Here is an 11,527-nt window from a genome sequence, read left to right as displayed (position 1 = left end):
TGGTCTGTTTGGCAAGAAAATTGTTTGGAGTTGCTGGAGTTCAGCTCTGGAGCCATGCCAAACAGGCCCATAGATTAGCTATTTGCTCGTTGCTAGTGATTATTCTCTCCAATTATCATGAACGCCCAACTGTACCCATATTAAATCTTGACCACGCCTGGCACGAGATCCCGCCCCCGGCGTTGCAGGTTGCCATCTCGTGGTTGCATTGGAGCTATAGAACACAAACAACTTCCCCCAATGTCTTGCAACTAATATTGACACCCAATTGATTACCTTTTCTTATTGCACACAAATGTTATTTATATTGACACCTTGCAACTAACATTTTTTTCCTATGCACGAGCACGCTACTTTTTTTGTGGGTGGGTGGGGGTGGTGGGGGGGGGGGGGCGCTACACCACCGTGTATTGCTGCTATTTATGTCCTATTGCTACAACAGTTCAAAACAATCTAGGAATACCAAGAACCTTGAGCTTTCGGACACACTTGTAAACCATGAATTATCATCCCAACAATGACAGCAATACAACGATCATAGAAATATATGAATAGAATAGTTCTCAAGCTCAGATCCAACAGAAAAGGAAACGAGTTATTCTGCAATTTGGAAAAAATGAACTATGAGGGGGTTCCTTGCAGAGGTATAGTAGTAAGTTACAGTGATCAACACCCTCTGGCAGATGAAACAACAGCATTTGACCTTTAGGTCCTTACATATCAATGCATTGATCCCAACAGATCTCCTGGGCAGACAGCACCTCAACAATGCACGCATTTAACCCCTATGCTGTTAGATATGGATAATTTCATATCCAGTTGTCATCACCTCACCATTCAGTTTGGCTATCGGACACGCGAAGCCTTGCGAACGTCAAGTAGCCAGTGTGCCCTTTAGCAGTGCTGCAAGGCCTAACCAAAATCGAGGAGTTACTCCGTGCATTGCTCATGTTTTCTCCTGCTGCTGTGAACTTTCTTCTTTTCTGCAGAAGAGGCCCTACAGTAGCCTCCTCATCAGCAGTACCACTCTTAAGAGCACCATCTCTTACTTCATATGTGCGAAGAAGAATTTCAAAGGTTCTAATATCTGCTGAACAAAATATAATTCGGTCAGCTGCAACTTTGCAAAGTATGTGAGAAAAGTCCTACTAGCTAGTTTCATACTCGCAACCTAAAACTGTACAAAGTATTATTCATAAACAAATATTATCCATTGCAATCAGCACATGAGTATGAAATTAGCATTCCTAAAAATGCCAGGGAAGTAGAATACTAGCATGTTGCAGCGGTGCTACCCACAATGTAGATTTCACATGCTAACTTAGGGTGAGGTGAGCAACAGAGAAGAATACAGTATTGAGATTGGGCACCAACAGAACTGAAATTCCAATCTTGGGTAGAAATTGGCTAAATCCCACTTTTAAAATTCATAGGTATTATTACTTAGATGATATGGCCAATTTTGTGAGCAAGGGGGGCTGGAAAGTGGCAAGGTATGTGAATCCCTACAGGCCTGTGAAGGACTAGTACCCAGATGCAGAGGAAGTACTATCCATGATGCCTAAAGAAGTTACGAGGTGAATTCTTACTCAGTTGAGCAAGATGAACATGCTGAGTTTATGCAGACATTAATTGTCACATGTGCCTTTTCCTTAACCCAAACTGGCAAGGGGTACTACCCTCTGGTTTTCATATAATTGAAAGAATGACAACCTGAAGGCTGCAACAATGAGGCAAGGGACAGTGGAAGGTAAAGCTCAAGGAACGTAGTTGGTTCAATCCCCACCTGATAAAGCACGGGGCAATTTGTTTATCAGCAGACCTAAAGGATCGTGAGAAAGGACAAACACTTCCTCATGCCTGTCGTCTTGCCCCTAGATTTTTACCCATGCTTGATAAGGGAGTGAACCTTCAAGTGTTGGATCACAGTTTATGGCGAGAAACTGTGTTACCCGGACACCCGTGTCTTAATTTTTTTGCCGAGTCGGATACCCCACACCCGTGTCGGATTCCAAGTGTTATTTGCCGTGTCCCAAAAAATTCTAACGAATCGGACACCCGCACCCGAGTCGGACACCGACACCCGCACCCGTGTCCATGTAACATTGGCGAGAAAGCAATGGATGACGCCCGCCCCCCTCCTCTTCAATGAGGACACTGTAGTGTTTGCAAATCAATGCATAGAGGTATCTTTATTTGAATATTTGTTCTTCACTCCTCAGTTTTGCTTCTCTTTATCACCTTGACCATCATACTTAGCATTAGTGAGACACTGCTAGGTCTCAAGAGTGAAGGGTACAATTAGAGTTAGCTAGTGTTCAGTCTCATGTCAGTCTTAATCTGTTTAAGAACTTTTGGGACTCAATTCAAATTTTATCTATATCCCTATAGATTTTTTTTTCTCGAATACGTAGGAGAGCTGCATATCATTGTATTAAGAAGAAGATAATGATCCAATAACAGAACCCCACATCCCACCTTGGATCAGAGTAAGGAGTGGGATGATTTTACAACATAAAAAGGCTTTACTTGGTTAATTCAGAACCCCACATCCCTGTAGATTGATAATGTTATTCCTGGGCATTAATTAGAGACTATCAACATTTATGGGGCCAGAGAGGTACCGTACACTCAATGATAACTACCCATGTAATGTTTGTCTCACTTCCTACACGAGCAACTTAACAGTTGACATGCCTGTTATGTGAAAGTGACTACGTTTTCAGATCAAAATTGTGAACAGTATGGAACTTAACTCCGAATCATGTCAAATTTAATAAATGGTTAACTTTTCAAAAGTATTTAAGAGAAAGTACTGAACCTGTGAAACATGATCTCATAGCTTCGCAAGCTCGCTGCACTTGCTCAATGCAAGGTGAAAAAGAACACAGAACACCGTCTTGCTTCAGCATTAAACTAACAGATGGTATTGCAAGCCAAGGCTGGGGCAGGTCCAGGAAGACAGCATCAGCAGTTGCTCGATGCTCCTCTGGGAATCCTTCCCCCTGTATATCCCTCACATTGACTGTGATCAGGCGGCAAAGGCCATTCCTCTCGAAGTCTTCCCTATTTATAAAAGGTACAAAAATTATAATAGCACAATCACAACTGCAATTTCATCCATGATATTCCCTGGTAAAACTATTCCTTCAACAACAGAATATTTCTCTCTGTAGTGCTATATCGAAATTAGTGTTACTTGTGGACCAAAACTGGTGTTACATTTTTAGGATAGATTTTGGTCCTCCCTAAAATGCTTCTATGATTTTCTTATATCTTGGATCTTGTATTTAATTCCAAAAACATCTGTGAAGAGTTATATCACTATAATCCTATACATGCTGCAACGACAGGGTTCAGAAAGTCTTATTCAACCTAACTAGAGGCTGACACTTCACATACAATCTTCCATGTTATACACATGCAAGCAATTTTGAGGCATGTAATGGACAATAGTATACATCTTGGACACAATAAATAACTACATAAGTTCCATACAGTGTACTGGAGATATTCCAATATTAATGTGTAGATTTTGGCATTCCAAGCATAAATACACTCATTCGCTTCCATCCCAGCTTCAGCAAGCAACAGATGAAACCCTCAAAGCTTGATGAGGATCCTCACTTCCAGGCCTCCAGTTACTAAATTCTATGTTCTTTATCGATTTTGAAAAGTTATCTCTTGCTCTTGTAGGACTGGGAGGCACATGGAAGTCTACTGTGCATATCCCACAATACTTTCTAGCACCATTGCAAATTTCAACTGAAAAGCTCCAAAGATGAAAAATTCATGGTTGTTATTTTGTCGCTATAATAAAACAAAATCCTTCTCCATTCTGAAAATTATGTTCCTGCTTGGAGTACATTTTAGTTCTCTTATGATATATAATGCACTATTATTATGGTATTATCCCTCAAATGCCACTAAAGAAAATTAACTCCTATGTTTAATGGAGGTGGATGAGTTGAATCTGGCAATTATACTTCTGCTGATGCGACAAGAGTTGAAAAGATCTCATCTCATATCTCATATATCCTAATTACAGGCAAGATGTTTCATAGAAAGCCTTGACCACACAGGTTAGCAAGCAACGGTCCTCGAAAAAACAGAGTGCTTAGGATGTTACCTCGCGGAGGCAGCCCTCTGCTCGTGGAAATCGAAGGTGTGGACGCGGCCGTGCGGCGCGACGGCGCGCGCAAGCGAGGTGGTGAGCGAGCCGCTGCCCGTGCCGGACTCAAGCACGACGCACCCCGGGACGAGCTCGAGGTAGGCGACGACGAGACTGATGTCGGCGATGTAGAGGATCTGGGTCCGGTGGCTGAGCACGAGCGTCCAGAGCTCCGGGGTCGGCGCCAGGAGGTGCACGAACCCACCGCCGGCCTTGCCTCCGCCGCCGCCCCCCTTGCCCCCTCCACCCCTGCCTCCGCCGCCGGAGGTGCTGAAGACCTTGGATCCAAAGGGGATGCCGATCCAGTCGTCGTGGCGGAAGACGCCGAACCGGTTCTGGAGCACGCCGCCGGCGCGGACCGCGACGGCACGCATCGCGTCGTGGCGCTCGTACACCACGACGGTGTCGCCCTCCGCGATGCGACTCTGCGAGGTGGGCTTGTCCGCGGGGTCGAGGGGGACCATCATTGCTGTGCGTGGAGGGGCGCCGGCCGGCGGTGAGAGGTCACGAGCGCGGCGGCGGCGGCGGCGGCGGATGTGGGTTTTGCGCTGGTCGGAACCCTCGGATTGAGGATTTGAGCTGGGCGTATTTCGGTCAATGGGACGGTGTGTGTTTGGGATGAATCTGTACTCGCGATCGCGAGGTTGTTTCGAACGTCACACGGTATTCAAAAATAATTTTAATCACTAAATTTTTACTATAAAAATTTATAAATTTTAGTTAACATATATTTTTACAAAACTATATTTCAAAATAAATCTACTTATATTATTTTTATATTCTCAAACTCAACCCAAAAAAAATTATTTATAGTTAAAATTTAAAATACAAATTCAAAATGACTTCCTTTACAATATTGACTTAAAATAAACTCAAAAGTACTTCTTTTACAATATAGAAAGAGTGTTTCATTAAAACTTAAAAGAAATATGAACAAATAGTATTGAGTAAAGAAGTATGATTTCATTTTCTCTAGTTGGTCAGCTTGGAGTTTTTCGCCGACACCACTAGAGCAAGAATTTTGGAGGGTTTTTTTTTCATCAAGTGATTAGGAGTGTACATAGTCGTTGGGTCCCCGACAGATGGGCACAGCAATGTAGTTTAAAATAACATACTGTACAGACATTATGGCGTTGCAGGCGACGTAGATCTTATTCCTGGATTTCCTTCCTTTGTCCGTGGGAATCTTCCGTCCGGCATAGCCATGCCCTGTCTTGTCGAAACGGCGCTAGGGCGTAGCTTGCGGCGTAGCCTGCCGCGTAGCTGAACGGGCCGTGTAGCTTGCGGCGTAGGCGGTATGATAAAAAGGTGCCGTGCCGTCGTATCCATTTAATGCGGCAGACGGGCTCTGCACGGATGCGATGCATGCGGCTGCACTGTTTACCTCGGTAATATGCAGTATATAGTGAGGCCTGACAAAAGCTGCCTCGCGTGCCGCAGCGGCAGAGCACGCCTCAACCACCCGTATTGAATGCGGTGGGTGGGCGAGTCTTCCACTGAAGACTCGCGTTCGCGCCTGCGCCTGCGGGACACGTGGCGCCCCCGGACCCCGCCCCGGCGGTATATTGGTCCTACGCGCGTGGGAGGTCCGGACGGACGCGGAGAGGTCCCGGACCCCTATGGGGGTCAGCGCCCTTGGCTGTTGGCGCGGAGCTTCCCTTCCTCAGGGACACGTGGCGTCACCGGACCCGTCCCCAGAGCAGGGAACGGGTCCGGGGCCGTTGTCCTGGTGAGGTAAGAGCCTGACCCTTGGGGCCCGGCTGCTCCGCCCCTTAGGGCGTAGTTATGGATGACTACGCGAGTCCTGCCTTGCTGCAGTAGGAGTCGGTATCCCTGCTACAGGGTACCGATAGTGGCCCCGGGCCTACCTCACGAAAGGCGACAAACTCGCAGGTGGGGCCACTACTGTGATCTAGCTCTGCATAACTTGAAGCCTCCAGCGTTAGACTGTGCGCGCTGCAGGAGTCTTGTCCGGCTTTGTCCATCCACTGGGTTCCCTGCTGGCCCATCACGTCGCAACGGCTCACTGACTCAAGGCCCTCACGTACAATGGTGCGCCTAGTCACGCGTACGACGCTCGGTACTACTGCCGCCGGGGTAAAAGGAATTCTTTTCCACCGGCGTGGTTCCCGAAAGGTCTGACCCTGTTAGCGCTCGTACAGGTGCGTCGGTTCGGCTTCCGCCTCGCTCCGCGCGCGCGACGGTTTGAATCCCGCCTTTTCATACCTTCGTTTGTTACCCGCCTCTCCCGACAGGCAGGCCTGGGCCCCCTTGTCATGGACTGGGCGGCTAACACCAGGCGTGAGCGTCGCTTGGCTTCCAGCGACGGTTTCGGGACGCGCCGGATGGATCAGGCTTCATAAGAGGCCGAACCGCATGCCGCGGTTACTTTTCCGCATTCGCCTTCTTCCTTCCAAACCTCTGCGCCCCCATTTGCCTTCGAGCCTGCTCTCCCCTTGCTCTTCTGCGCAGATTGTTCCCCGCCTTCACAGCAAGATGGCGTCCCTCGTTTGTCCCCGTCGTTTCCAAACCGAGGCGGAACTGAACGTGGTGCGCCGCCTGCTTGGATGGAGTCCACAGGAGACCGCCTGGGGAATCCGAGCAGGCTCATTTCCCCTCGGCGATCTGCGCACCGGGGAATTTGTGCTGTTTATTTCGCACATTTCCACCGGCATGGGGCTGCCGATTTCTTCGTTGTTCCTGTTGTTGCTGGAGGATTTCGGCCTCCAGCTCCAGCATCTCACGCCCCACTCCATCCTCCTGTCGTCGATCTTCGTCCACCTATGCGAGATGTTCATGGGGGTGCGGCCCTGCGTCATTCTCTTCCGCCACTTTTTCGTCTTGGTGAAGTCCGGGAAGAGCAAGGATGAAGTCGGGGCGTACTACTTCCAAACAAGGAGCGATCTGCAGATGCCCTACATCCCCGGGCTTACTGGCGGAAAGTGGGAGGATTGGCGCAAAGAGTGGGTGATCGCCACCACCGAAGCCAACGAGTTCCTCGCCATGCCGACCGAGGCACCCGCCTCCGACCGCCAGTCCTGGAGGGCCACGCTGTCCCTGCAGCCGGCGTTTGACCTCGTGCTAAACAAGATCAAGACGCTGGCGGAGGGCGGCCTCACCTCGCTGCACGTGCTCGGGGACTACCTGAAGCGCCGGATTGCCCCTCTGAAGCGGCGGCCGCGTCCTGCCTGGAGCTTCACCGAGCCCCAAGACTGCAGCAGGACCCACCGCGGGGAGGACAGCAATATGACCCAGGAAGGCCTGGAGGTCGTGGTGCGGGCGGTGATGTGGAGATCTTCATCCCGGAGCACCTGATCCTTCATCAGGGTGTCGTTCCTCTCTGCGAGGACTCGAGCCTGAGGGCTGCGGTGCTGGCCACTCTGCCGACTCTCGATGACGGTGGGCTAGCACCACGCCAAACTGGGGGCGACCCGGACCGTGGGATCCGGATCCCTGGTGCGTCCGAGGAACAGGCCGTGCCGAGCGCCGCAGGATCTGGCCCTTCTGCTAAGGGCAAGCAGGCCGTGGCTGGTAGCTCTGCCACGAGCGGTCCCAGCCAGGCCCGAAGCAGCTCCGGCGCATCGCCGGAGGAGGTGAGCCGGCGCAGGTTGCACCGTAGTGACGGGACCCCAGTTATGGAGCCTGCCGCAAAGCGTCAGAGGGCCGCTGAGAACGCGGGCCAGGGTAGCTCCCGGGCCCCCGGCTCACTCGGGACCCCTGGTGTAGCTGCGTCGCCACCACCACCGCCGGGAGGTGCCTCTCCCCGGCAGCAGCAGCAGCAGCAGCAACAACAACCTCCACCACCATCGCCACCACAAGGGCAGCAGCAGCAGCCACGAAGTGCGCCTCTGCCGCCGCCACGGCAGCAGCGGTCGCCCAGCTTCTATGGACGCTGGAGACCCGGCGCTTCGGGGTAAGTGTTCTTCCGTTCACTCCCCTTATTCCTGGTGCTTCGCTTTTTGCTGAAGAGCTTCTTCTCTTCGTTTGCCAGGGCCTCTCGCCCAGGCAGCTCTTTCGCCGCCGCTGGCTCGTCAGCGGGGGTCCAGGCGACCGGTGCCTTGGCTGCAACGGCGGAAACGAAGGCGGATGTGGGGAGCTCGGGTGCGGTGACCTTCGCTAACCCGATGGCGCCCAACGCGGCGGCGGCAGATGCGCCAGTGCCAGGCGCAACAATGCCCGAAGCGGTGGCCCCCGAGGCCCCGGCTACGGCGGCAGACACGCCGACACTGGGCTTGGCTATGGCGAGCACAGCGGCAGTGGACGCAGCAACGGCGAGCACCTCGGTACCCGAGGGCCCGACGTCTGTGCCAGATGTCCCTACCCCCAGCTCCCAACCTGCAGCAGAGGAAGAGCTGGAGGTGGTCTCTGGTAGGCGGCTCTTGCAGGGTCCCCCAGAGGAGGATGCAGTTCCCCTCCCCCGGGTGCTGTTCCGGGTCCAGCGGACGATAGAAGAGGCGACTTCTACCGCCGAGGCAGCATTCCGGCGGGAGTGGGCAGCTCTAGAGAGCGAGCATCAGCGTCTCGACGACTGGCACATCTGCCTGGAGGAGTGCACGAAAGCCGAAGCCTCCCGTGCTACCGCCGCCCGGTCCGAGCTGGAGGCCGACCTTGAGTCCTACAAGAAAGGGCTCCGGAAGGTGTTCGACAGGGAGCTCGCGACGGCAGGACGGGAGAAAGCCCTGGCACTGCGGGAGGCGGCTATTGCCAAGGAGGAGGCCAGCCTTGTGGTCCAGCGATCCGAGCTCAAGTCTCGCAGCCAGGGACTCGAGGTCCGCGAGCAGGAGCTCGCCAAACTCTCCGAGTCCCTGCATCGATGGCGCCAGGAGCTGCAGGAGACCGCCAGCCAGCAGGCTGTTGCCGAGATGGAGCTCGAGGAGGAGAGGAAGTCCCTGGCACTGCGGGAATCTCTCACCACCAGCATGGAGCAGGCCCTTGCGCGCCAGCGCGAGTCTCTTAAGACCCTGAAGGAGTCAGCGGCGCGAAAGGAGGTCTCGCTCTAGGAGAAGACCCGCCAGCTGGAGGCGGTTCAGGCGGCACTGGATGCCCAGGTGCAGGAGGCGGTCCAGGAGGCAGCCCGAAAGCTGCAGGAGGACTAGCACATGGGGGCCCAGCGAATTATCGACTGGGCCGGCAAAGCAAGATCAGCTCTGGTGTCACTTGGAATGAGTCCAATCCAAGTGGTGGAGCGGCCAGCTTCAATTGCTGACGCCCTCTCGGTGCTGAACTCTGCTTCAGAGAGACTCCGGCGCCTGGAGCCGGTCCTTGTTGGCCACCTTGAAGCCGAGGGCCGTGAGCTGTGCCGGATGGTGGCGGAGTACATTTTGACCTGTCTCCGGAGCCACGACCCTGCCATCTCGCTAGCCCCCGTCGTCGATGGTCCAGTGGCGGAGACGGAAGCCTCCTCTCGGGAAAGCGTGCGGGAGATCGTCGACTTTGTAGATGGTTATTTCAAGCGGGAGCCTGCAGATTCCTGAGCTGGACCATCACAGCAGTAGAACTTTTGTTTTTTGTGTTATGTAAAAACATTGTACTTGTTGAAATTTTAATAGAAGAAATTTCAACTTAGCTGTTTGTCAGTTGCTCTGGTTTGCGGTATGCAGCACCTCATCGCCCTGGCCCCCTGGTAGATAGGTTCAGTTGTTAGAACCTATCTGCCATCCGAGCCGAAGAGACGCTCCGGACCCCCTATGAGGTTGAACAAGTGTTCTTGGGCATAGATGTCGTACAAATTGTAAGTCAAATGAGTGACTTATTCCCTGAATAGCAGAAAAAACTAAAGAGAGAAAAATAAAACTCGCTGGTATGGTAGTAATGATACTGCAACTTAGCTTTTTGACGCATGCAGAATCGATCCTTGGTATCTGGCTCAAAGCGAACGCTCCGGGCCCCCTGGGAGACAGGCTTAGTTGTTTGAGTCTGTCTACCACCGAGACTGGACCTCGATCTGCATGAAGCCTTAAAGCGGATGCCGGGGCACCCTGGTAGGTATGCTCAATGGTTTGAGGCTAGCTACCACCCGTCAAGGCTTAACCTGCATACCACTAAAAGTCAAAGCTTAGTAGCAGGCCCGCGGGACCTATTCTAAACCGGCCCCCAAGCTAGTATGAGGTCCGGAGCTCCGGATACGCAGGTCCAGGCAGCACGATGCTTGTTACAGAGTGCTGGAGTGTGTAGGCTTAGGGTATGGAACTAGGCTAAGCTACTACACAGGGCTCCAGACTACTCCAGGAAACAAGCACGACTTTACCGGAACTGGCTCTGGCGTTCCGAACCCTTCCCTAGCAGTGGGTGAGGCCATTCTGTCGTACTCGATCCTTTGAGATATGGAGCTGGAGCTACCGTGTAGGACTTAGGAAGCCAACCCTTGAGCTAGAACGAGGTCCGGGTCCCTAATTACCCAGCTCCGGGTACTAGAGCACTCGTTACAGGGTGGTGGAGCGTGTAGGCTTTGGGTACGGAACCGGCTTAGCGGCTACACAGGACTCCGGACCACCCTAGGAAACAAGCACCCCCTCTCCAGAGCAGTTCCCTAGGGGTTCGGACCCCTCTCCCAGTAGCAAAAGTGGTCCAGACCTGTACGGCAGTCCGGCAACTCAATATAGATCTTAGCTGTAGCGACAAGAGTAGAAGTCCGCGCAGGGATTAGAAAGGGAAAAGCTCGAGAATCGAAATGCGAAATAAAATTTTGACACAAAGACAGAGCTGGGAGCAAATCTTTCCTTTGCAACTTGATATACATGGCTTGCGCGATGGATGCCAGAGGCCGGGTTTATGATAGAGGACCTCTACCGCTCTGGGCCGCGCGTTAATGCTAGCCGATGGTGCGATGGATGCCAGAGACCGGGTTTACGAGGACGGACCCCCACCCCTCTAGACTGCACGCTGATCCTATCTTATTATAAAGGAAAAATTCATTTCCTGCTCTGTCTAAGCGTAAAACTTACGCAGATGCTCTATGTTCCATGGGTTGGGTAGCGGCACCCCTTCCTCTGTGGCAAGGCAAATGCATCTGGGCCGGCATACTTCTGTAACCTTGAAGGGACCCTCCCAGCTGGGGAATAGTTTGTGGAGCCCTGCTCGGTTCAGAATCCGCCTTAGGTCGAGGTCCCCTGACCGGAGCTCACTACTGTGCATGAACCGTTGATGATAACGCCTGAGCGCCTGGTTGTACCGTGCATTTCGGATTGCTGCTCGCCACCTTCGTTCATCAACGAAGTCCACATCGTCACGCCGCAGTTGTTCCTGCATGGATTCGTTAAAAGCCTAGACCCGTGGTGAGCCTAGGTGAATTTCCGGGGGAAGGCATGCTTCAGCCCCGTAGACCAGGAAGAATGGGGTCACCCCGGTGGCTCGGCT

General features: G+C 52.4%; 1 protein-coding gene across 1 annotated transcript; it reads right to left on the bottom strand.

Moving 5' to 3' along the window:
• Positions 1 to 489: 489 nt before the first annotated feature.
• LOC120640527 (tRNA (adenine(58)-N(1))-methyltransferase catalytic subunit TRMT61A) lies at positions 490 to 4,767 on the bottom strand. Its single transcript, XM_039916397.1, has 3 exons — positions 4,130 to 4,767; positions 2,822 to 3,066; positions 490 to 1,087 (listed from the first exon to the last, which is right to left on the bottom strand). The coding sequence occupies exons 1-3, from the start codon at positions 4,636 to 4,638 to the stop codon at positions 831 to 833; spliced, it is 1,011 nt and encodes a 336-aa protein (XP_039772331.1). The 5' UTR covers positions 4,639 to 4,767; the 3' UTR covers positions 490 to 830.
• Between the last annotated feature and the right edge of the window lie 6,760 nt (positions 4,768 to 11,527).

The sequence above is a fragment of the Panicum virgatum genome, chromosome 7K, assembly GCF_016808335.1.
Source record: "Panicum virgatum strain AP13 chromosome 7K, P.virgatum_v5, whole genome shotgun sequence".
NCBI lineage: Eukaryota > Viridiplantae > Streptophyta > Magnoliopsida > Poales > Poaceae > Panicum > Panicum virgatum.
Note: the sequence above shows the minus strand (reverse complement) of the source record. Positions and strands in the feature narration are given on the sequence as shown.

Bases quoted from the DNA above. Each gene is read 5' to 3' on its own strand.
- LOC120640527 (XM_039916397.1), bottom strand. From the start codon at position 4,638: ATGATGGTCCCCCTCGACCCCGCGGACAAGCCCACCTCGCAGAGTCGC. The intron at 3,067-4,129 runs GTAACATCCTAA...TTTTATAAATAG, and splicing joins CAGAGGGCTGCCTCCGCGAG to GGAAGACTTCGAGAGGAATG. The intron at 1,088-2,821 runs GTTCAGTACTTT...TTTGTTCAGCAG, and splicing joins TATGAGATCATGTTTCACAG to ATATTAGAACCTTTGAAATT.